Here is a 25,639-nt window from a genome sequence, read left to right on the forward strand (position 1 = left end):
AGGGAGCAGCGCAATTTTTTAGGTATAAGACTAAAAAGACACAGGTGAAAAATCCCTAATATGTATAGGAGCTTCATTGTCACCTTGCTGATAATTTTAAAAAAAATTAATATTCTCTGTTTCTGTGGATAACAATTTCAAATATTATGTGTTCATCCAGTAACATATAAAACACCTTGAAGTCCATCTTAATCCAAGAATACACATACCTTATAATCAATATTTTTACTGACAATAATTTACCGATATCTTAATAACATGTCTCATACATAATATAAATTTATATCAGCACTGAATAGCATACACACATGTAGTTGCTCACTATATTTAAAGAAATATATTTTATACACTGTACTAGAATAAAGTTGTACAGGTCAGTATATGTATCACAGCTTCACTACCAAGTGTAAACATAAATATGCAGTAAATAACACAAAAAAATTAAATTATTCTTAGTGGATTGATAGATAAATGTAAAGACTATGTCCTGAAAAAGTTTAAAATACAAATTCCAAAAATATACATCAAGTTGAGAAATGACCTGTATGGTATTTTTACATAGCAAAAATCACAGCTGTTATAAATATCTTGCAGCAGTAAAACATAAAAATAAAATTATCAACAATAATTTCAATACATTTATAGTACAAAACTTAGATAGGCAAATAGAAATATATCAAATACTTGTCATAAATGTATGGCATCCTTTTCGGATAACCTGAGGTGAAACACTTCTCAAAGTCTTCTTCTTTAATCCGAAATACAAATGTAATTGACGGTGTACATTTTCGTAGCAATTCATGGTTGATATCTAATTGTTCAAAGCTTTAAAACACAATAAAATATGTGTATGGCATTTACCCTTGGTGATTTTTTAATTTTTTTTTATTTACCTGCAGAAATAGGTTCACAATCACAATCGTGACCTTGAACATGAATAGTAATTACAAAGTCCACAACTGTGAATTTTCACCGAATCGCAGTATATAAATATGAAAGTTCCAACATTTACAAAACACAGTAATATCACTTTAAGAGGAAACATCACACCTTTAATATAGCACAGTGTGGTAAATCTTTTCTCATTACTGAATTATGGGCTCGCAGTACAAGGTCAAAAATAAATGTCGATATTACATGTATATACTGTAGTCATTTATGGGAAATGTGCGTATAGGAATGAGGTCTGTATTACATTGTAGTTGAGGAGATCCAAAGTAAGGGCAGGACGGTCACTAAGGGAGGTCATCTCTCTAAGGGAGGTCATCTCTCTAAGGGAGGTCACCTGACCAAAGGAGGTCATCTCACAAAGGGAGGTCACCCGACTAAGGGAAGTCATCTAACCAGCGGTAACCTAATCAAGGGAGGTCACCCACCCAAGGGAGATCACCTATCTAAGGGCGCTCACCTTACAGTACATCGTGATGTATTAGTGAATACTCCTCTGCCAGAATACATGTGTGTATACAGTATATCAACTTTGACAGCCATGTCAACTCTATAAACTCTAGCAAGAAGTGCCTTTTTCTCAATCACAGGTTGTGACAAGTATTAAAGAGTGATCACATAATAAAAATTTCACTTAGGGTTTAAATCAACACCTTAGAGGGATACCGAATCAGCATGAATTGGCTCATAGTGGAAAAAGGATTTTCTGGGTTAAAGCCTTGGTCACTTTTGAATAAATAAGCCAACCCTAAAATTGTTCACAGCCTGTACAAGCTTATCTCCCCAACAGCCACAAGCGATGATTTTTTTCTCCCTATAAAAGATCAATTTTCAAGTAATGGTACATGCTGCAGACTTGTTAGCCCTCCGGGTGTTCCCAGCAGACTGAGGTGCTCTGGGCACATGGTCTCTGGGCTGAGGGCGAGAGTCTGGGTTTCTGCTGGCATCTGATCTTGGTTCAGACGCTTTTTCGGCCGCAATCGTCTGACGTCTTGGTGTGGGGTTGTCAGACTCTACCTTATGCAGCTGACTGCGCATTTTTTGCAATTGTGATGCTACAATCAAGTTTCTACTTTGTTCTATGAGGGGTTGTTGAATTGTAGATTCATTCTGGCTGTCATTATCCCTACTATCTTGTGACTGTGGTGTGGCATTAGCAACGCTGGCTTCACTCAATATTACAGGTGCAGAGTTATCTCCCTGTGAGGTCTCCCTCTGTTTCTGAATCTGCAAATTTGCATCATCCACCTTTAAGTGAGCAGGTATGGCAGAAGAACTTCTATCCTCAGGAACAGTGGTTGTCGCTGATTGGTATGTTGTCACAGGTGCTGTCACTGTACGATTTGTTGTCCCAGGTGTCTCTCTGACAGATGCACTGTGTGGTTTGGGCAATTTTTGTGGTTTGGGCCGTCTCTTCTTTCCCTCTGCACGTCTTTTATGAACTATCAAAAATACAACAACATATACATTCTGTTTAAAAGAGAACAAGAAATACAATGAGGGCACATGGTCAACCTGAAAAAAAGTCCATGTATTACATGCAGCATACTGTTGTGTTCTTTTCCGTAATGCATCACTGTGTCTGTATACATATAGTTGTGCTCATAAATTGGTAGCTCACCAGCACTGCAATGTTACAATAGAGAATGATGTGATGTTACACCCTTGGAACCATCTTGCTTGGGAAGGAAATAATTCCGACTGTAACACAGCCAAGGTTACTGCCTTTACCAGTGATAGGGATTACAAGTTTCAAATCAAAAAAGTCCATGCTTTTTGTTCTAATTGTTTAACTCATGGAAAGAAATGCTATAAAAAGTACAGTGATTCTGAAATTTAAGACTAAAGAACAGATAGACAACACTTAAACAAAAAATCATGACCACATGTACTAAGTTGTAAATTTTTTATACCTGTTCTTGACTACTGTATTTCACCTGAAGTTGTCAAAACTCTTTTTAAGTGATGAATTTTGCTTAATTTTGATTGATTCATCCACATTATAGGGACACTTAAAAAGTTGTTGCCAACTTTGATTGATTTCTTCTCAACAAACTTCAGTGCTAGCATCATATTAAAGCCTTATTAAGCTTCTGAGAGTACATACCAAATTTTAGGCCAAATAAAGCCTATATATATATATATATATATATATATATATATATATATATATATATATATATATACATAAATAGTAAACATGAGCAAAAAGATAGTAAACATGAGTAAAACATTAGTAAACATGAGCAAAAAGATAGAAAACTTGAGTAAAAGATAGTAAACATGAGTAAAAAGATAGTAAACTTGAGTAAAAGATAGTAAACATGAGTAAATGATAGTAAACATGAGTAAAAGAATTTTACTCAGGTTTACTATCTTTCATCTTCTTACTCATATTAAACATGAGTAAGAGATAGTAAACATACCAGATTTCCTAGTTCTTTTATCGGATGAGCCAAACTGCTGCATAAGGGCATGACTGTCCAGCTGGCTCAGGTGATCCAACATCAGGTTTTCAGTTGTTGTCTCAGTGCTGCCCGTTGTCATGCCAACAAACTCATTACTCAGGATGCTGACCCTTGAGGCTTTCTGATGCTCTTCGCACAGCCAGATCGTTTTGCCATTGGGTAAGTGACAACTAATAATGTCATAAGTCAGAAAACAAGTAATTAAATTAATATTATATTACAACAAATATTGTTTTCTTCCGGTTACAGAACTTTTACCTCAGTTCGCTGAAAGCCTACTTTTGAGAACTCATACATCTCTTACATATCCATACCTATCTTTATTCCTTAAAAAGCATTGAATATTGCATGATATTTCGTTTGATGTTGTGTGTTTCGTACACAAAATCTGACAATGATATAGTTCCTACACAAAGGCATGATGAACAGTGAAATCAGGACTTGAGTGCCCTAAAGATCGAATGACTAGCATCTTAACCACTGAATGATGAGCTATTTTCCTAGGTCAACTTTATGGATGGACAAAAGAGAAGACACTTCTGCGAGCAGACCTCCTCGGTCTAGTGCCATTAGTCAAAGATGAGCTGATCCAAGGCATTTTGAACCTATCTGAGGATTTGGGATTCAGATGTTTGGGATCTTAATTGAAAGATTTTTTACACTTTTGTGATTACTTGCATATGTAGACATTTTGAGACTGACAGCTACAGTGTATGAAAATCAAATGGTTAGCCACACTATTTAGTTAGATCACCCCCTGACATCACGAATGTGCCCAAAAAATTACAAGTCAACATACCGTGCCAGATTCCCCATCGTTTGAGACTGGTCTGCATTTATAACTTCCTGTCGTAAGTCTTGGTAAGTGCTCTGAAAGTCGGACTCGACAGCTTGGGGGTTCTGAAGTGAAAAACAAATTCCATAAATTTATTTATTTATTTGAGTGTGGTTTAACACCACATCATTGTATGGTCAGTTTTATGGGTGCAGGGAACAGGAGTGCTCAGGTTAAACCACTAGCCTTTGGCAAGTTAATGACAAACTTTTTTTAACATGTATGCGTGGCATACATACTCATACACTAAACTGGTGGAAGATGTGGCTTATTGGTTAAAGGTGCTTGAATTTCAATTTCTCTGACGAACGAATGTATAGTTAATTTGGGGATTCCCCTTCTTTTATTGTTCATGGGGCCTTGGTGACACCAAGAGGTCAATGACACTTGAAAGGTCATTCGTGTGGTCTAACACTTGTCTTCTCCTAATATGGTGAGCATTTCTGTTCATCACATGTGGGAAAGTTTGTCAATTCTAACTTGTGTGGTACTCCATTAGCCACCACCCATAAAACTGACCTTCACAGTAGAAGTTACGACAATCAATCAATCAAGCCTGTTGATAATTTTAAAAAAAAATGAAACCTTAATCAACACGGTATGAACAATTTCAGATTATGCATATTATTCAACGAAATACTAAACTTTTGGATGCTGAGATATGATTCACAACTTTAAGGTGAGACTTCTAAAAGGTGGCGTTCAGCGGTTCAAGCCACTGCAGGTACATATACTTAATGAGACTAAACAAATTTTATAGCGGGAACAATTTCGGATAACCCATATTACGCAGTACATTGTAAACCCTTTGAATGCTAATCTGGAATAATAAAGTTTGAAGAGAAACTTTTTATTCTTTACAGCTGCAGTGCTCACTCATTCTGTACCAGACATGGAATTATGGTCTGAGGGAAGACTTAATACATTCCTGTGACCTACTGCTCACCTGTTCTAGCCAGTGCAGGTATTTGTCGCCATCCTGCCCTGCCATACAGTTTAACATGAGCTGTCTGTTGTAGCGGAGGATGGTGGTGATGCGGGCTAGATAAGGGGAGTACTTCTCCAGCCTGGACTGACCAAACCAGTCCGGGGCCTTGAGGGGGGAGGAGCAGCAGTGCCAACCCTACAACACGCCACACAAACAATATGTACGTCATCTGTTATTGGTTCATTATAAGCAGAGTGTGGAACAATTTCCACACTCCTCACACTGATTTTTTTCTGTTTTCATGGCTGCAATTTTTTAATTCAAACACACTCCCATTCACCTGACACTACAGGTTTACATGACTGCAATTTTACTTCCACACTCTCGCCACTGAGGGAGTCATTCACATTACTTGTGAACTCCACTGAACTGTTTGGTGCAATGATGGACTCAGATCACATGATGATAAGATGATGATAAGACCCGTTTTTTAGCATGCAGAGGACCTTGTTGGTCAGTGTCACCTGTGAACAACGCTTTAGATGAAAGGCTTGTCATAAAATGAGACATTTGTTAAACATTTTTGACAAATGCGATTGATATTAAAAGAGTCTATTTTTAATCTTTTGAGAAATGCTCCATTCTGAGAGGATTTGCTGTGAACGCCAGTCTGGAGAACACCTACCATCTACAGTATTGACTGAGACAAACAGAATGGCAGTACACAGTGACAGTACCTGTACCTGAGATTACCTTTAAAGTCGCACATACCTCTTCGTGTTCACATAGGATATAGAAGCAGTACTTCTTGTTGTGAAAGTCCTGTTTGTCATCATCCTGAATATCAATGGATGCCTTGGAGGTCTTTGACACCAATGGCCGACGCTCGCTGGACTCGTCTGTGGTCAGTTCATTTGCCTCTTCTTTAGAATGGTTGCTTTCTGTAAACAGTTATCTTTTCATGAGTGATATAAAGTATCCAGAACATAAATTAGGTTTTCATACATTTTTAAACTGTTAAGCATTAGGTACAGAGGCACAGGGCTTATTTGGCTTTTACACTGGCCATTTTCTTTTTTTAATAACAGCAAAGCTATTGACACACATGACTTACACAATTTCATTGATCAAAACTGATGTTTGTACATATGTATGTCCCTCAGAGGTTTCACAGTGCTCTCAAAGAATATATACTGAACAATCTATTTATGTATTTACTTGACTATTGTTGAACACCATGCCCAAGAATCTTTTACTTTTAAAGTGTATGAAATGGGAGCCAGGGGCCAGTTTCATGAAGCAAACTTAGTGCTAAGTAGCCCTTAGTTAAGTGCACTTTATATCTCTACAACATATGTTGTCATGGTATTTAAGGACAAAGTTAAGTGAGCTTCATGAAACCAGCCCCAGATTATACGGGTACAGGGAAACTTCCCTGAGCATTACATAAATCCTACTGATGGATGCCAACCAGGTTAGGTAAACGTTTTGTATGTCCACACAAGATCTTGCTGTCAACAGCACCTTGCCACACAGGCCGCAATAAGAATGGAAAATTTGCTGTCCGAGAATGGGGTTGAACCCATGTCTTGGTTGATGCTGAAGCAATATGATGATGCACCAAATGTGGACAACCAGTACTTTCCGTTACAATTTATTTTTTTAAGCTTCAAGAGAAGCATTACTAATGTAACATATTTTTAAATGTAACGCACCCAATTTGTGATTGAACTAAAGTTTCAAGCCTATGCAGACACTGTTGCTTTAATGTTTCTTCCCAACAGTTCCTACACCAGCCTATTACATACACAAGGAAATGCACACGAATGTTACCAGGTATCCAGCTGCACTCTGTGTTTGATATTGGTGGAGCTTAATGTAACCATACAGATCTAAAACGACTAATCTAGCATTTTGGTCAACAAATTCCTATCTACAGGAATATAACAAGTTGTGTTAATAACCTTCAGTACCTGAATCATCAGGAACAAAGTCAGCAACAAATAGACGTGGGTAGAGAGCCTCCTGTTTGGCTGCATAGTGAGCTACCTGACGTAGAAACTTCCTCTGTGCCAGTTCATACAGCTCCTGTCAACAGATAGAAAAACATGAAATGTGTTTACATTATTGTGAGATGATTGAAAAGGATTGTTCACTTGCACTCATTGCATGGCATGATTGCATAACTTGTAGTCAGATAATATGACACGGAATATTACACGATTCCTGCTTTATTAAGCTATAATGTGCTATGACCACTTTATGGTGCCGTGGGTATATAATACTACATTTTTACTGAATATTCACAAATTTATTGTGTGATTGTTTGCTTTAACTTCTCTGGAATAATTGCAAATCCATACAGGAAAAAAATGGCTTATTATGGTCTGTATTTGTAAATGGGCCATGTTTTCATCAACAATACGGTCTGGCAGGTCATTTTCTTTACATTTAACGGGAGGATCAGAAGTTTTATATTGCTAATATGTGCTTCTTTTTTACGCTCTCTCACCTGGAAGGACATGTTTTTGTGAGATTCATTGATCTCATTTTTCTTCTTCTTCTTCACCTCTGCATTCTCCTCCCCCAGGTTCACATTCAGCCTCTCGCTCACCAGGGTGAGCAGCTTCTGGTGAGCAGACTCACTCTTCTCCTGGAAACTCACTATTGGGTACTCAATGGAGAGAAAACCCACCTATAGTCATACCAGAAAGAAAGAACATCACGCTTTGTTGACATGACAAAATCGATAAAGAGAAGACATCATGCTTCACTTGTAGGAATAAATACTGTGAGCCATCCAGGAGGAGTACACGTAGATTAAACGAAAGACATCTCTTAACCATGGCCTTAAAGCAGTAATGAATTACTAGCGTTCAGATAATGTTGATGGTTACAACATTCAATGCTGTTCCATTTTCCTGTATTTACATTGTAAGCTGATTTAATATTCTTAGTAGCATTTAGCCTACATTTTCACTATCACCACACCAGTATATATGTGTTAGATTCACCTCTTATCCAACGCGTAATGACCCAGGAGCCTCTCACCAATCCAGTCGCTGTGAGTTCAAGTCCAGCTCATGCTGGCTTCCTCTCTGGCCGTAAGTAGGAAGGTCTGCCAACAACCTGCGGATGGTTGTGGGTTTTTCCCGGGCTGTGCCCGGTTTCCTTCCACCATAATACCGCCATCATATAAGTGAAATATTCTTGAGCATGGTGTAAAACACGAATCAAATAAATAAATAAATAAATCAAATAAATACAGACACCATGCATGGGAAACAGAGCCTAAATCCTGTACTGGATCCTGAAAATCACTATTTACATTCCTAACAATTAACTATAGTCATTCAAACATGCTGTCAGAACATGCTGCCAGTAATGATCAAATGGCACACATGTACAGCCATAATCAATCATTCATTCATTCATTCCAACAGGACGTAAATTTCAGCAGGTGTAACTATACTGTTCTTCTGTTTCAGTGCTCAATTTCTTCAACTAATTCTTCAACCTTTTCAATCACATCTACAACTAATATTCTGAAACATCCTAAGAGACCTATGGGTTGCACAGAAATAATTTGCACAGTTTTATGAAGGTTGCATCATTAGTGACACAGACAAATCACTTCTAGTGTCATTTTCATAGCAACTGTATGCATTAATTTCACTGAAAAAAAAAGTGCTTTACAGGTTGAAATGGTTGAAGATTTACCCTATTTGGATCACCCACCTCTTTGGCTCTCCAGGCATTCCCTGTACCCATCACAGCTAGCACAATGGGCAGTTTAAGTGTGTTGGCTGCAAAGCGGAACTCAAACTGGCAGTTAGGAGACATGGCATACTCATCAGATACGCACGCCACCATTATCTTGGCATTCAACAGGCCTTCCGCAATGTCCTCAAACAAGCCGTTCTGTAGGGCATAAAATACCATAAATGCAGCTGCAATGTTTTTAATACAGTTATACCGGGCCTTGATAATTGAAGAAATTACAAAGTACATCAGAGTAAGGCCTCACAATATTCTACAAACATCTGTATGTGCCAATGATCGTCAAGACAAAAGAGTAGGATGCTGTTCTTAAAGTGATAATCGCACACTGGACTAAGAAAGTACCTTGAAGAATATACATTTACGGACTTCATTTTGGTATTCAATATCGCAAAATCTGATACCTCTGTACCATTCAACCTCGATAGTGGACATGTATGTAAAGAATACATACTGTAATTCTTCAACCTTTTCACATGTTTATAAGGTATATTCTGAAGACATTATTCCATGCAGACTTGTAACATTATACTTTTTGTGAAGCCCTGAAATTAACCAATCCAACCAATATAGTTTTGTCTCATAATAAATTAAAAATGTGCATAAATTGCACTGAAAGTTGCTCTTTTGTCTGTGAAAAGGTTGAAGAATTAGGGTAGTTATATTGCTTTTTACTTCTTGAAAATATTCTTGAAAGAATTACACTATTGTGAGGTAAATACAGCCATAATCAGACAAAAGAGTAGGAAAACAACTGTCATTTCTGTAGTTCTTGAAAATGAACTTTTGTTTACTCAGAGCAAGCCTACTATTTTATATACCTATTTGCATGTTTGCAAGGTGTTAATTGCAGCATATTCTGAAGGCATTATTCTGTACAGACTGATAAAACTATACTTTCTGTCCTGAAATTGTCCAACCCGACCAATGTAGATTTCTCTCAAAAATCGAAGTGAAAAGGTGCATAAATTACACTGAAAGATGCCTTTAATATGTGATAGATAAGGCTGAGAAAAGTGATAATCATACAAAAGACTAAGAAAGAACCTCATACTCATATTATACTAGGTACAAGGCCTTTTTAACTGCCTCTACAACCAATCTTTTGAAACATTCTGAGACAGTGGGGTGTAGAGAAACACTTCGCACAGTTTTATGAAGCTTGCATCTTTTGTGACATAAACACATCATTTTTAGGTCATTATTAATTCATAATAATTTTAGTAAACAAGAAGTGCTTTAGAGGTTGAAAAAGTTGAAGCTTTACAGCGATGTCCAAGTGTACAAGATGAATTTCAGACAATTTATACGGAAGATTTGCTGAATATCAAACACGCTCTTCATTAATATACTGTAACATACCACTCCAACTCTTTCCACATCTATCCAACACTTGACCCCATTCTCATCCAGGTAGTCCTTCACTCCTCGTGGGTCACCAAACCCAAGGGCACCTGTCGTGTGCCTGAAACCACAAGGTTTCCATTCTTTTATGGTCACTATACCCATCTGCTTGATCAATAAAACAAGCTTAAATCTGTTAAACCACATGTATCAACATTTTGATTAATTTTACTTTTACAATGATTGGGAAAGGTACTTAATTATTCAACTGTTAGGATCATCAGTACCTGTACAGGTAAATCTGAATGTAACTGTAATTTGTGATTTGGCAAGTCCATGTTGTTACAACAAGACTTACTGCAGATGTTCAATCAGAGATGGGAAAGAAATCAGTTCACTGAATTTAATAATATCCCAGCCAGTATAACCTTATTAAAAGTCACAGAACATCCAAGTTTGCATTGTATGTACTGCAACTGCTTTACGTGTGTATATATGTACTGCTTGCCAACCTGGCATCACCTTGGATTTGCAAGATGGTCCTGAGCTATGAGATTTGCATCCGTTTTATGTACCTTTTGAATTCCACATACCTTGTTCCCTTGGAAACAGCCGCAGCTGAGTTCTGCCAGGAGTAGCTGATGAAACATGGTGGATGTTCCACATCTTTGTTCTCTAAGTGAGTTCTCTCCCTTATTAGCCCCAGCAGGTCCTTCAGTTTTTCTTGGTAATTTTCCATCTTCTGCATATTCACAAACAGCTGTGAAAAGGACAAACATTCATTATCTTCATTTGCAACTTTTTTTTCTCAGCTGTTGTGGACATCAATGGGACATGGATAAAAATTAGATTCATATTGAATTCCTAAAAAAAAACAGTGAATTTTCTGGTCATCAAATTAAATTGGAACATAGAAAACTGAAACTTTAACATCCTTTATCAAATAAAATTTATTTATTATATATATTTATCTGACAGGTGTTTTATGTCCTACTCAAGAATATTTCACGGTCTCAACATTATGGTGGGAGGAAACCTGGCAGAATCCGAGGGAAACCATCCACAAGATGCTTACATACCACATATGCAAATAAAATTTAATCTTGTATAATAATTGTGTTTATTATTTATGTCAGTAAATTATAATATCTGTGCAAAATTATAATTATCTTGGACATACATCATCAGCGAGCAGAATGCCCAGTTTGCTTTGTCTCCACTCAAACCCCTTGCCCACGACGACCAGGATGACTGGTTTCTTCAGGATTAGTCTTGCGTACTTGAAGATGTCGCAGCAGGTTTTGTCGAGGACGTACTCATTAGAGATGAGAGCCACAAACACCTGGCAGTCCATCAGAGCCTTAGCCATCTGGTCCACATTCTTCAGGCGGCCATCTTTGGGATACCAACTGAGGAACAACACAAAACAATGCAAGGTTTTCACTGACTGACTTTTGATACACGAAATGTAAAGAAAACCTAACTATTACACCTCATAGAACAATTCTTGGCTTCCATTGGTCAATATATGGTCACATGACATTGTGCAGAGCATGAGTTATAACAATGACATGCTCAGCGATTTAAAGTACCAGATGAGCAGGTATGCTATTTTTCGTTTTTGTGTAATAAAGCATATAGTGTATGTTGAGGGATGGGGTATCACGAATTGACAGTTCTCAACGAGTGATGCTCAACTCATTAATGTCATGCTAAAGAAGTTTTCACTTACATCATGATTGTTGGGTTTATAAGTGGTGGAATCTCGAGAGTCCATGCAGTGTTAACCACAAACACTCTACCTGACAAACCTCTTGATTTTAAACTGCAACCAAAACAGTGATAGCTGGATTTGAACCCACAACCTCACTGAAATAGCCAGTGCTCAACCCATCAAGATAGATGGACTTTGAGTGGATGACACGGAAACAAAAGTTTTCTGTCGTTTTCAATTTTGTTTCGTGTGATGTCGCGCAAGAATACTTCACCAGACATCATCATCAATGAGGTATCAGCCACAAATGACACTGTGCTTTCAAGCGCGCTTAACGTCATTTCAGCATAGCTGCCTTACTCAACATCATATCTGCCTGAGTCATCGTCACATAGGGAATATTGTGACGTCACATCAGGAACATTCTATGGCAGATTTTGTTTTTGAGGCCTCTTCACTTATAGGGGGGAAGTAGAGTTATTCATCGTAAATTTTTTTGAACCGTGGTGCTCCCTACATTCCATAGGGTATCCTTTGTATCATTTTTATACTGTTTCTGCCTGGCCTCTTGGAACTGAACTAGCACTCTAAAGGTGACAACTCATTACATGTACAGTCTTCATGTACAAGACGATGTATAATGAGTGATCTGGGTTTGATAGCTGGACATGATTATGGTGAAAAAACATACTGTTCTGAAGAACATCTCATTTCCATGACAATTAGTGGGAAAACTTTATAACGTATTGAAACGATATACTATATAACGAGAGTTACTACCCAATGCAGTGAAGACAGCGTGATAGTAGCCAAATGATTACACATAACAGGTGATACACGGACTCTTGTCAGTTTTCCCCAGTTAGGGGTTTATTCTATTATAAACTATTTACATAAATAGTTTATTCAATAGTAGCAATATACATGTCACCTAGCATGATGGCTTAAGCAGAATTAGGTAAAAACTAGGAATGCATTTATAGATATCACTTGTCTAGAAATAATCAAAATGCTGTACTGTCATCACATTTTAAGAAATAAACTGTTGTACCTGAAGGCGCTGTTTTTGAATTGTACTGGAATATTCAGGCTTTAATCAAACCAAACAAACACTCTATAAAATGATAATAAATGAGAATCTTCACAGTAAATGACTTGGTTATCTAAACTAACTTTCCACTTAGGATATACTGTACTCCACAAAAAGTACATGTGTTAAGGAATGGTTCACCTACATTGGCTCAATTCAACTTACCATTTGTAGCCAGCACCAATGAGATCAGAGTGTACCTTGTCTGGGCCAACTGCCTCAGAAACATTCTGAGGTGAGTAGGAAATAAACAAATCTGCAAATAAAACAAAAGATTCTTTTTAGGTGAGTGGGAAATAAATAAATATGCAAGAGATTTTTCATCACAAAAGAAGAACTTTTTCACAAAAAGGGAAAAAATATTATACAATTCACAATCAACAGTCCTAGACTTGGTCATTATCACTGTTGGAAAAAGTATCAGGAATGGACAACAGCTGCCTTGAAAACAAATGTCAAAGTGGCCAACTGTGAAACAGATGGGGTTTGTCATTCACTAACAAGTACGTGTCAGGGTATCATTGCACAGCACTTTCAGGAAATATTTGGTTTAATGACCAAAATAACCTTGAACAAATATGTTAATGTCACTGAAATGTAAAAGCGCTCCAAACCTCTATGAGTATGTGTATTATAACAATAGTCATAATCACCATGTATAGCTGTGCAGGAAATAATGTTTGTAAGACATAGATGTAAAAGCAGACAGATAGACATCCACTGTGAAGTCATTCACCGAGATGACAAAACCTTCAGCCCAGTTAACACTGGTCAAGAAGTAGAGAAAAAACATTAATAACATTGTGTGGATAAACCTAAAGTCAGGTAAAATTAGAATTTAAATGACCTGTCATTTACCTGCTGACAAGTCTTTCTTTAGATCTTTGAGACCTCTAACTGCTGACACCAAGTGAATGTCATAGTCTGTGTTATTGTCTGGTGGCATGCTAGCTATAAAGGTAAGAGTGCAAAAATGAGAAAATATGATTAAACAATTCACAATGTAACACTGTATCATTTAACATGCATTTTTTTTATTTAGTTTTGTTTGAAAATATTGAGATACAGTTATCATGACTAATAATTCACAAGAGCATGTCAGTGAGAGATTAAAATATGCTGGTATGAAAATATTTCAGTAATAAATATATCTGATTTCTCTGACTGTTGATTAAACAGTTTGAACCTTGATTTCCTGATGAAACATGAAAGACACTATATGTGCCAGTTTTCTAATAAGAATCATTAACTTTTTGGTCAAAGAACTTTAATTTTTGTGCTGCCTTGAAGATGTCATGCACCACCATGTTCCTGCCTTGAAGTCAAAAGAAAGTAGCATATAATGACAGAGACATGCAGATTACATCAGTGACATGACTAAAATGTAACAGGCATAACTGAAACAAAACAGGCATAACTGAGATGCAACAGGCATATCTGAAACGTAATAAGTACCACTTTATTTATTTATTTATTTATTTGACTGATGTTTTACAGTATATTCACTCACATGTAGACGTCGGCAACCAGCATTTTGCTGGGAGGAAACCAGCCAGAACCCAGGGGAAAGCCATGCTCATCTGCAGGTCGCTGGTCAACCTTAACGGAGAGGAAGCCAGCGAGTGCTTGACCACAATGGCCACAGAGGCCCCCAACAAGCATAAAGAACTCCATACTTCATACAAAGCAAGGCTAATGGCATAGGCTATGTGAAGAATACAACTGAATTATGATACATGTTACACAAGGGCACATGCACTCAAATGAAATAGTATAGATATACACGTTCGTCTCGCCATTATGCCCGTAACCTTACCCAACAAATCAATGACAGAGATTGTGTGGAAATATTTCATGCACTGCAGGAAGGGGGCTTTCAGTTCAGATGCTCTTCTAACTGTGGAGGCTGCAAACATGTGTGGTTCTCGGGTCGCCTGTATAAATAAACACCACCACGGAAAGCTGTAGCTAAGCAACCATGCCATGCAGGTAAATGTACAACGCCATGCACTTTTCCCCAGAGTTAAAAATACAGGTTTGTATGAAAATTTCCAAAATTATGAAGACAATTTCATTTGAAATAATTGTTATCACTTTCTTTTTATTAAATTTTTGACTTCTATGAGTGTTGTATAATAACTTTTGTGAAGGAATCATCAGTTGGAAAAAAGTTTTAAATCTGAATGCATTTGTTTAAATGTTCAGATTAATATTGTAATCCATTTATTTTGTTATAAAACAAAAGGACTTGAAACTTGAGAAGCTTTTCAAGCATGCCCAACACCTGTGCTGCAGTTATAAATGGGGCATCACTTCAGGCTATATATGAAAAACATTTGGTACAAGCAAAAGCCATAAACAGCAGCAGGAACTGTAAACAAACAAAAAGCTTCAGCTAACCTTCATTATCTGCAGGAAATAATATTTATGCAGTATTATTTCACACAAGTCAAATTAACTTACGGATTTCAGACAGTCTGGGCACGGAATAAGATAGTCGTATGTCACTCCATGAAATGATTCCGCGATGAGGCCCTCAAACACTTCATGGATCAGAAAGAGAATGTTCTCTGGGCGAGGACCTTGAACTTTAACCACAAGTTCTGACGTGCGCGTCTGCTGCAGTAGTGCCTTGTGCCCATTCTTACGCAGCAAGGATCCGCGTTTCCAGATCAGGGAACTATCTGAGAACTGGTACAGACGAACCTGGAAAGCAAGTAAAACAAAACATGTTAGTTATTAAGTATCGATGGGTCTAGGGAGAGGGAAGAACTGTACAATTGGAAAAGCTTTCCAGTGCTTCTACTATAAATTAAAAGCTGTGGCAAGACGAAATATTCCCTTAATTTTGATGGGTTGGAGTGCTGGGTAAGGAGATTGGGTTGGGGTTGCAAATCCTATCAGGAAACCACTAAATCTGTGCCTCACGTGGGGAAATTTTGCACGGCAATTTATTGGGTACTCTGGTTTGTCCTTGGCCCATGAAAGTGACCCATGTTGCCAAGGTAAAAAATTCTTCAGTAAGGCGTTAAACCTCAATTAAAGCAATAAAGAGATCAAATCACAGGTTCACCTTAAATAAGACTAACTGGACTGATCCGTCCTGTCCCTTACCTGTCCTCTATTAAACAAGCCAGCTGGCAGGTAGGTGAACTTGTAAATCATCTTTGTCTCTCTCTCCGTGCTATTCCTGTCCAGCTCAGGCCAGTCAATCTGCAAGAACAGTTTTAAATTTCAGTACACCACCAACAACAGCCCAGATCCTCTTAAAAAAAACACCAGAAAAAGCTTAAAATACATGTATTTGACATGAAGAATATACTGAAAAGTTAACTATACTTGGGCACATCTACATTTTATTTCATTTATTTGATTGGTATTTTACCCCGCACTGAAGAATATTTCATTTATACGACAGTGGACAGCATTATGGAGGGAGGGAACCGGGCAGAGCCTGGGGGAAACCCAAGACCATCCCCAGGTTGCTGGAAGACCTTCTCACATACAGGCGGAGAGGAAACTAGCATGAGGTGGACTTAAACTCACAGCGACCACATTGGTGGGAAGTTCTTGAGTCACTGTGCCGTGCTAACCCCCTCGGCCACGGCAGATTTATAACTGCTTATGTTCCTGACAAATTTGTGAATGTACCAGTGGTTCGTGTGCGGCTTCACTCATTTGTGAATGTACCAGTGGTTCATGTGTGGCTTCACTCATTTGTGAATGTACCAGTGGTTCATGTGTGGCCTCGCTCATTTGTGAATGTACCAGTGGTTCATGGGCAGCCTTGCTCATTTGTAAATGTACCAGTGGTTTATGTGCGGCCTCACTCATTTGTGAATGTACCAGTGGTTCATGTGTGGCCATGCTCATTTGTGAACGTACCAGTGGTCTATGTGTAGCCTTGCTCATTTGTGAATGTACCAGTGGTTCACGTGCGGCCTCGCTCATTTGTGAATGTACTAGTGGTTCATGTGCAGCCTTGCTCATTTGTGAATGTACCAGTGGTTCATGTGGGGCCTCACTCATTTGTGAATGTACCAGTGGTTCATGTGTGGCTTCACTCATTTGTGAATGTACCAGTGGTTCATGTGTGGCTTCACTCATTTGTGAATGTACCAGTGGTTCATGTGTGGCCTCGCTCATTTGTGAATGTACCAGTGGTTCATGGGCAGCCTTGCTCATTTGTAAATGTACCAGTGGTTTATGTGCGGCCTCACTCATTTGTGAATGTACCAGTGGTTCATGTGTGGCCATGCTCATTTGTGAATGTACCAGTGGTTCACGTGCGGCCTCGCTCATTTGTGAATGTACCAGTGGTTCATGTGCAGCCTTCCTCATTTGTGAATGTACCAGTGGTTCATGTGCGGTCTCATACATTTGTGAATGTACCAGTGGTTCATGTGTGGCCTAACTCATTTGTGAATGTACCAGTGGTTCATGTGTGGCCTCGCTCATTTGTGAATGTACCAGTGGTTCATGTGTGGCCTCGCTCATTTGTGAATGTACCAGTGGTTCATGTGTGGCTTCACTCATTTGAGAATGTACCAGTGGTTCATGTGTGGCCTAACTCATTTGTGAATGTACCAGTGGTTCATGTGTGGCCTCACTCATTTATGAATGTACCAGTGGTTCATGGGTGGCCTAACTCATTTGTGAATGTACCAGTGGTTCATGTGTGGCTTCACTCATTTGAGAATGTACCAGTGGTTCATGTGTGGCCTAACTCATTTGTGAATGTACCAGTGGTTCATGTGTGGCCTCACTCATTTATGAATGTACCAGTGGTTCATGTGTGGCCTCGCTCATTTGTGAATGTACCAGTGGTTCATGTGTGGCTTCACTCATTTGAGAATGTACCAGTGGTTCATGTGTGGCCTAACTCATTTGTGAATGTACCAGTGGTTCATGTGTGGCCTCACTCATTTATGAATGTACCAGTGGTTCATGTGTGGCCTTACTCATTTGTGAATGTAACAGTGGTTCATGTGTGGCTTCACTCATTTGTGAATGTACCAGTGGTTCATGTGTGGCTTCACTCATTTGTGAATGTACCAGTGGTTCATGTGTGGCTTCACTCATTTGTGAATGTACCAGTGGTTCATGTGTGGCTTCACTCATTTGTGAATGTACCAGTGGTTCATGTGGGGCCTCACTCATTTGTGAATGTACCAGTGGTTCATGTGTGGCTTCACTCATTTGTGAATGTACCAGTGGTTCATGTGTGGACGAATTTGTGACGTACAAGTTGTTGAGATGTGGACTGTAACATACATGTACGTGAGAGTATAGGTGACTCAGGTCAGGCATCCCTTGATGGAATCACCTACATCTGTTCAGATATTGACACGCGCATGTGTACATTTAGCTCAGGTGTGGTACAGGATAATCATAACTTAAGTTGACTGTACTACCATGACAACATATGGATTTAACATGTGTTGCTATGGTAGTTGCAATCAACTAAACCTGTGATCGTTTTTTAGCAAGACACAGACAGGCAGATGGAGTGAGAACCAATAATCTTCTTCTGTGTGAGCCTGATGATCATTGTTAGAAGTTCTGATGACATAAGCAGAAGTCATTAGAAATGCGTGCGTCAATCAGTTTACATACTACCCCTAACAGACATGAGGTGTACACCTCAGTGTGAGGTACAGATGAGGCGTATATGGGGTGTGCACCTCATGTACACCTTACCTGTACACCCCATCTATACTATATGGGGTGTACTGTACCTCAAGAACACTCCAGCCATATGCCTATACCTCAGATTTACCTCAGGAACATTGAAAAAAAAATCCACCCTTAGAAAATGTACCTCTGGTACACCTCAGAAACTTTGAAATTAAAAAAATGAATTATGTACCTCAGGTACACCTTAGACACTCTAAAAGTTAACAAAAAGTAAAACTTTGAGAGTTTTTTTTATTATAATTTAGTAGTCATGTACCTCAGGCACACCCCAGCCATTTTTTGAAAACAAGTTTCAAAACAAGAGATCAGATTTAGACATGGCTTGTTTCTCCCAGGCTGGACCAGGTATGCACCAAAGCTTATTGGCCACGGAATGTTTGGGACTGAGCTACAGCGCTAGACGTTAACATTGTTGCTTATGGAAAATTAATGGGGGTCCGAGGCCGTATACTTGGGAAAACAACCCAAATATGCACTTCTTCCTCAAATGATGCTTCTTCTGACAGAATTTGTAACATGTCTGGGCACATGAACAGGGCATACAAAAGGAGTATAACACTATGTTTTGATCAAGCAGCTAGAAAGCCTTATGTAAATGTATATCACTGTTGTTACTGTAAATCAGCTGAGATTTATACAGCCAATATGTAAGTGTTTTGAGCTTGTTCTCCATCAAAATAAAAGTGAAAACAGTGCATCCACCTTGTCTATAAGCATGTACCTCAGCTTTACCTCAGGTGTGATATTTTTTACCTAATATTTACAGGGTACACATCCACTGAGGTGTACTAAAGATGTACTTGAGGTACCAATTTGCATAATTGGCAGTACCTCAGACACACCTTCAATACACCTCAAGTATACCTTGGACACACCTACGTTCAGATATGCTTCAGCCAATGGTACACCTCAGAGCCCATTTATTTATCATACATTTGTCCTTTGATGTTTTGTCACTATTACCGTACGACTGTCCTATATGTGCTATTATCGTACATGTACGACATCTTTGTGGAAATGGACCCAGATGTACCTCAAGTATACCTCCAGTACACTTTACAAGGGTAAGAAACAACTCATAACTACCAGCACAACCACATCACATCTCATGTGCAAATAAACTTCATGTACATCTCCAACACCTGTTGAGTAGACCTCAACCAAAGGTAGACTGGGTCACCTTGATACACCTCCCTTTACCTGTATTAAACTGCCTCTTACTTCTGGCCGGTCACCAGGAACATAATATGGTGTTGCGCAGAAAGACAGATGGGTCAAATGTAGTGTGACACACCTTCATGTACTATGGTCCAAATCTTAAACTGGCCCTCACCTGTGGATGTACCTCTGGCAGGAGACAAGGTACGAGGTTTAGCTGTTGGTCTGCCATGGGGAATGTCAGATCAAACTCTTCTGTCAGTCTCAGTAACCACTGGTGTAACTCAGCTGGGTAGTCCTTCCACACCTGCCCTATATCTTTATGGTGGAATCTTCCCTCCTGCAACAGGTAAGATAAGAGTGGAGTCAGTTATTTACTGGGCAAAATGTACTCAAGAATGCTGTATTTGCCCATAAATTTTCCAGAAAAGGCGCTTTTTGAGACAAGCATAATTAATTAAAACAAAGTTAAAACAAGAAGAATATCATAAAATATTATTTTTGGTGCTGCATGAAACACATTTTCCTGCAGGATATTGTCTTACCTTCCAAACAATTTAACCTCAAAGCACTTTTCCCTTCATCACAGGTGGGTTACATTGTATGAAAGCATTCATTATGTACATTTGCTTGACTTCAGTACCTGTATAGGGGAATCCTTGACAGACACCACGCAGGTCATGACATCCACAATCCACTGAGGGTTGATCACCACATAGGACTTGAGAAACTCATTATTGAAGTGCTGCAGGGAACCCAGATCATGGAGGAACTGGACAGCTTGGGATACCTGGTACAAAGAAGACAGAATGCAGTCTGTTTAAGCAAAGGGAGAGTCTGTGATACACAGCACAAGGAAATGTGTCAGGCTGATTAATCAAGGGCATACCTGGAAATACACGGCACAAAGTGACAATATTGGTTACATGGTTGCTCAGTGATAGGATGAGCAAATACATGGTGTCAATAATCCTTATATCCAATATCATGATTATTGACACCATATATTTGGGTCTCCTATCACTGAGTAACCATGTAATGAATTTATCGTGCGAAGACACATCAATTGAGTGCAAAAGACTGATGTGTAAATGAACCGCTTCAATGATGTGACCACTGTATGCATAGCCCAACAAGGGGAGATAACCTACCCAGCAGACACATTTAACATCCTCTGCAGGTTTCGAGAATATATCTGTATCCCACATGAGTATTTTGTCTGATGCGGGATAAAGTGGGATACATGGCACAAAGGACAGAATACGGGTTGATTAATCCAGGAAATATCTGGGGATATACGGCACAAGGTAACAACAGAATACACATTAATTAACCAAGGGGATATTTGGGGGTGCATGGCACAAGGTCAAGGTCAACAAGGTCACCAGAATATAAGCTGATAATAAATCAACGAGACAGTTTGGGATACATGGCACAAGGAGATGACATAATATATGGGTTGATTGTAATCTAGGAGACAACATGGGATACATGGCACAAGGTGACAACAGAATACAGGTTGATGAAGCAAGGGGACAGCTCCAGATCCATGGCATAAGGTGACAACAGAATACAGGTTGATGAAGCAAGGGGACAGCTCCTGATACATGGCACAAGGTGACAACAGAATACAGGTTGATGCAGCAAGGGGACAGCTCCAGATCCATGGCACAAGGTGACAACAGAATACACAATGATGAAGCAAGGGGACAGCTCCTGATACATGGCACAAGTTGACAACAGAATACAGGCTGATGAAGCAAGGGGACAGCTCCAGATCCATGGCATAAGGTGACAACAGAATACACAATGATGAAGCAAGGGGACAGCTCCTGATACATGGCACAAGTTGACAACAGAATACAGGCTGATGAAGCAAGGGGACAGCTCCAGATCCATGGCATAAGGTGACAACAGAATACAGGTTGATGAAGCAAGGGGACAGCTCCTGATACATGGCACAAGGTGACAACAGAATACAGGTTGATGCAGCAAGGGGACAGCTCCAGATCCATGGCACAAGGTGACAACAGAATACACAATGATGAAGCAAGGGGACAGCTCCTGATACATGGCACAAGTTGACAACAGAATACAGGCTGATGAAGCAAGGGGACAGCTCCAGATCCATGGCATAAGGTGACAACAGAATACAGGCTGATGATGCAAGGGGACAGCTCTAGATCCATGGCACAAGGTGACAACAGAATACAGGATGATGAAGCAAGGGGCCAGCTCCTGATCCATGGCACAAGGGGACAACAGAATACAGCCTGATGAAGCAAGGGGACAGCTCCTCATACATGGCACAAGTTGACAACAGAATACACGATGATGAAGCAAGGGGACAGCTCCAGATCCATGGCATGAGGTGACAACAGAATACAGGATGATGAAACAAGGGGACAGCTCCTGATACATAGCATAAGGTGACAACAGAATACAGCCTGATGAAGCAAGGGGACAGCTCCAGATCCATGGCACAAAGTGACAATAGAATACAGGCTGATGAAGCAAGGGGACAGCTCCAGATCCATGGCACGAGGTGACAACAGAATACACGATGATGAAGCAAGGGGAGAGCTCCAGATCCATGGCACGAGGTGACAACAGAATACAGGATGATGAAGCAAGGGGACAGCTCCTGATACATGGCACGAGGTGACAACAGAATACAGGCTGATGTAGCAAGGGGACAGCTCCAGATCATGGCACGAGGTAACAACAGAATACAGGTTGATGAAGCAAGGGGACAGCTCCAGACACATGGCACAAGGTGACAATGGAATACAGGCTGATGAATCAAGGGGACAGCTTCAGATAAATGGCACAAGGTGACAACAGATTCAGGCTGATAAATCAAGGACACAACGTAGATATGTGGCACAAGGTGACAACAGAACATGGGCTGATTAATTCAAATCTCATTTTGATCTACATCCGAAAATTGTGCTAAGTGTAGGTGAAGTTAACCTTGGTAAATCGAACTGAATAAATAGGTTGAATAAAATACTAACCTCGGATTGATCAAATATTCCTGCTTCACCAGCCATGGTCTCTATATCCTGGTACTTCACAACACTTTCCTTATGTTGATTACTGAAAATGTATATATGTAATTTTAATCAGTAATCGATATATCAAAATATGTGCAATGTAACAAATATACATACATGTACATGGTATATAACTGGAATTTCAAAATTTCACCTACATGTAAAAGTATGTAATGTAGATACATGTACATGTAATTTTCCGTGCAGATCTGCATGTAGAGTAATAGGAAGATTACAGCAAAGGTGTGACATGATACGAGTTTCCACAAAAATAGCATTTCTCCTCATCAAACAAAAAGTTTCTTTTGTAAACATTCTTTTATACTCTTATACATGTTTTAATTTAAAAGTGAACAAAATATTCCACTGACTACATACACTGTAACTCATACAGAGCGCAGACCTAAAATTTATGTCAACTTAATACCAAGATTTGAAGAAGATTTTCTCAAGAGAGCCATTTTAAACTTTTGGGTGAATGCTGGTTACATTTCTACTCTGGTAAAAACAAATCTGTGTCAAAAGCTTACGCCATAATTTTCTTCTCAAAGTTGAGCCAGACGCCAGGAATCTTCTCCCCCATGTATGGCTGTTGTAAGGTCACATCAAACAGTTGCTGCTGAAGTTCAGCGACACCCTACATCAACAACAATCAGTACACAAACACTGACAAGACAATGTTTGGTTTGCATTACTGCAGTTATGATCTTTTACCTCATGGAAGTTGAAAATCTATGATCATATACATGTAACACAATGTTACTCTAATTGCAGCATCTGAATCCTTTTGCTTTGATTACTATATGAAGACAGTGTAAAAATTTAAATATTCAATAACACATATGTATTACAGAGAAGCATGAAATTCACTAGGTTGGAAACAAAATCTAAACATATCTACAATCTGTATTTCCAAAACTAAACCATAGTTTAATTAACAACATTCATTTACCACAGACAATATCCAACAAACTTCAGACACCACATGGTAGAGCTGGGTAAAACGACCAAAAAGTTCTCAAAAGGATCAAACTAAGATTGCCACATGCCCACATATAAGCAATCTTCTTGCTGTCCGCAGCCATTCCACCAGCATCGTTCTGCTGAGCTAATCGTACAGGCTTCTACAGGCTTATCAATGGCAGGCCACTGGCACACCACAAGCTCTCTACAGGCAGGCCACTGGCACACCACAAGCTCTCTACAGGCAGGCCATTGGCACACGACAAGCTCTCTACAGGCAGGCCACTGGCACACCACAAGCTCTCCGCAGGCAGGCATCTGGCACACCACAAGCTCTCTACAGGCAGACAATTGGTACACTTTTGGGCTGTCCATAACCATTCCGTCAGCACTGTTCATTCCACCTGTATCATTCTGCTGAGCTTACTTCTCTCCACTACAGCCTTCTATAGCCTTATCCTTGGCAGGTCACTGGCACACCACAAGCTCTCTACAGGCAGACAAATGGTACACTTTTGGGCTGTCCATAACCATTCCGTCAGCACTGTTCATTCCACAAGCATTGTTCTGCTGAGCTGACTGCCCTCCTACAAATTCACCACTGACACACAAAAGGCAGGCCGCTGGTACACTACAAGCTCACTATAGACAGACTGATTGCCTTTGGGATGTCCACAGAAAGGATATGACCTGGCTAATGTATCTTATTTGACACTGCCTGGCACTACTGTGTTGTTAAGCCATGCCTTATGCAAAAAAAAACCCCAAAAACAAATGGTTATGTGTAATTCCATGTAAAATGTTGAAGATATAAATTTGTTACAGCACAAACCTTTCCTGTATAGGAGCTAATGAAATGAAATCCAGCGATCTGTGGATACTTCTGTTTCATTTCAGCCATTGGAATTTCAGTTTTTGAAACCTGAAAGTGGAAAGAATCCAAAGAATTAAAGCTACATGTACCTTCGTTCATTATAATAATAATCATTTTTCGACATATACATTACTGCTACCATATAGGATTCAAAAATATGCCACCTTCTCAATACCTGTACATGTATTTCCAATTAATACCATAACTGCAGCTTTCAGAGCAGATACAAAACTACAGGTACAAAGACATTATCTGTCACTCATACATGTAAAGTTACACGCCCTGATATTAGGCAGCAATCTTTGACTAAAGTCAAAACAGTCATTAAATTTGGTATCTTCCTTTCCGTCATTTTAGCTGGAATTTCTTGTGCAATAACCCAGCCAGAATTTACATTTTCAAGCAATATATTGAGCTTGTGATGTAAGAAAAAACAATTTTAAAATGATCTGAAATTTTGATTTAAGTCCTGAGGTCAGATTTTCAGTTGAAAAAAGGCAATATTTATCATGATAAATGGTGTAACAATCTGTCAAAGATGAGAAATGTAATTTTGTTAGAGATAATAAACTTTATTATATAGTCTATAAAAGCTTTCACGCCATGAGTTCAGAGGTACATTTGACTTTTGGCGCAGTTAGATATTAGACAGTCCAGAGGAATGAGTGAATGAGTGATTGAGTGTTTGGGGTTTAACGTCGTTCTCAACAATTTTTCATTCATATGATGACAAAGGCATCCTTAGAGTACATGTAATGTGCCACCTTGTTGCAGGACAGATTTC

At 39.1% G+C, this 25,639-nt stretch overlaps 1 protein-coding gene across 1 annotated transcript in view; it reads right to left on the reverse strand.

Annotated features, from left to right (window-relative positions):
• Positions 1-1,319: 1,319 nt before the first annotated feature.
• Positions 1,320-25,639, reverse strand: part of LOC135473181 (uncharacterized) — a 54,817-nt gene continuing 30,497 nt past the window's right edge. Inside the window, exons 10-30 of the mRNA XM_064753025.1 lie at positions 24,814-24,903; positions 23,549-23,655; positions 22,980-23,061; positions 20,606-20,752; positions 20,138-20,302; positions 16,222-16,320; positions 15,571-15,813; positions 14,924-15,041; positions 13,966-14,058; positions 13,273-13,363; positions 11,484-11,712; positions 10,897-11,063; positions 10,322-10,424; positions 8,918-9,100; positions 7,692-7,874; positions 7,153-7,267; positions 5,951-6,120; positions 5,198-5,374; positions 4,216-4,316; positions 3,375-3,586; positions 1,320-2,390 (exon numbers count right to left, since the gene is read on the reverse strand). Coding sequence (XP_064609095.1) covers positions 1,780-2,390; positions 3,375-3,586; positions 4,216-4,316; positions 5,198-5,374; positions 5,951-6,120; positions 7,153-7,267; positions 7,692-7,874; positions 8,918-9,100; positions 10,322-10,424; positions 10,897-11,063; positions 11,484-11,712; positions 13,273-13,363; positions 13,966-14,058; positions 14,924-15,041; positions 15,571-15,813; positions 16,222-16,320; positions 20,138-20,302; positions 20,606-20,752; positions 22,980-23,061; positions 23,549-23,655; positions 24,814-24,903 — 3,486 coding nt within the window. The 3' untranslated portion in view covers positions 1,320-1,779. The remainder of the gene's footprint in view (positions 2,391-3,374; positions 3,587-4,215; positions 4,317-5,197; positions 5,375-5,950; positions 6,121-7,152; positions 7,268-7,691; positions 7,875-8,917; positions 9,101-10,321; positions 10,425-10,896; positions 11,064-11,483; positions 11,713-13,272; positions 13,364-13,965; positions 14,059-14,923; positions 15,042-15,570; positions 15,814-16,221; positions 16,321-20,137; positions 20,303-20,605; positions 20,753-22,979; positions 23,062-23,548; positions 23,656-24,813; positions 24,904-25,639) is intronic.

This window comes from Liolophura sinensis, chromosome 8, assembly GCF_032854445.1.
Source record: "Liolophura sinensis isolate JHLJ2023 chromosome 8, CUHK_Ljap_v2, whole genome shotgun sequence".
NCBI lineage: Eukaryota > Metazoa > Mollusca > Polyplacophora > Chitonida > Chitonidae > Liolophura > Liolophura sinensis.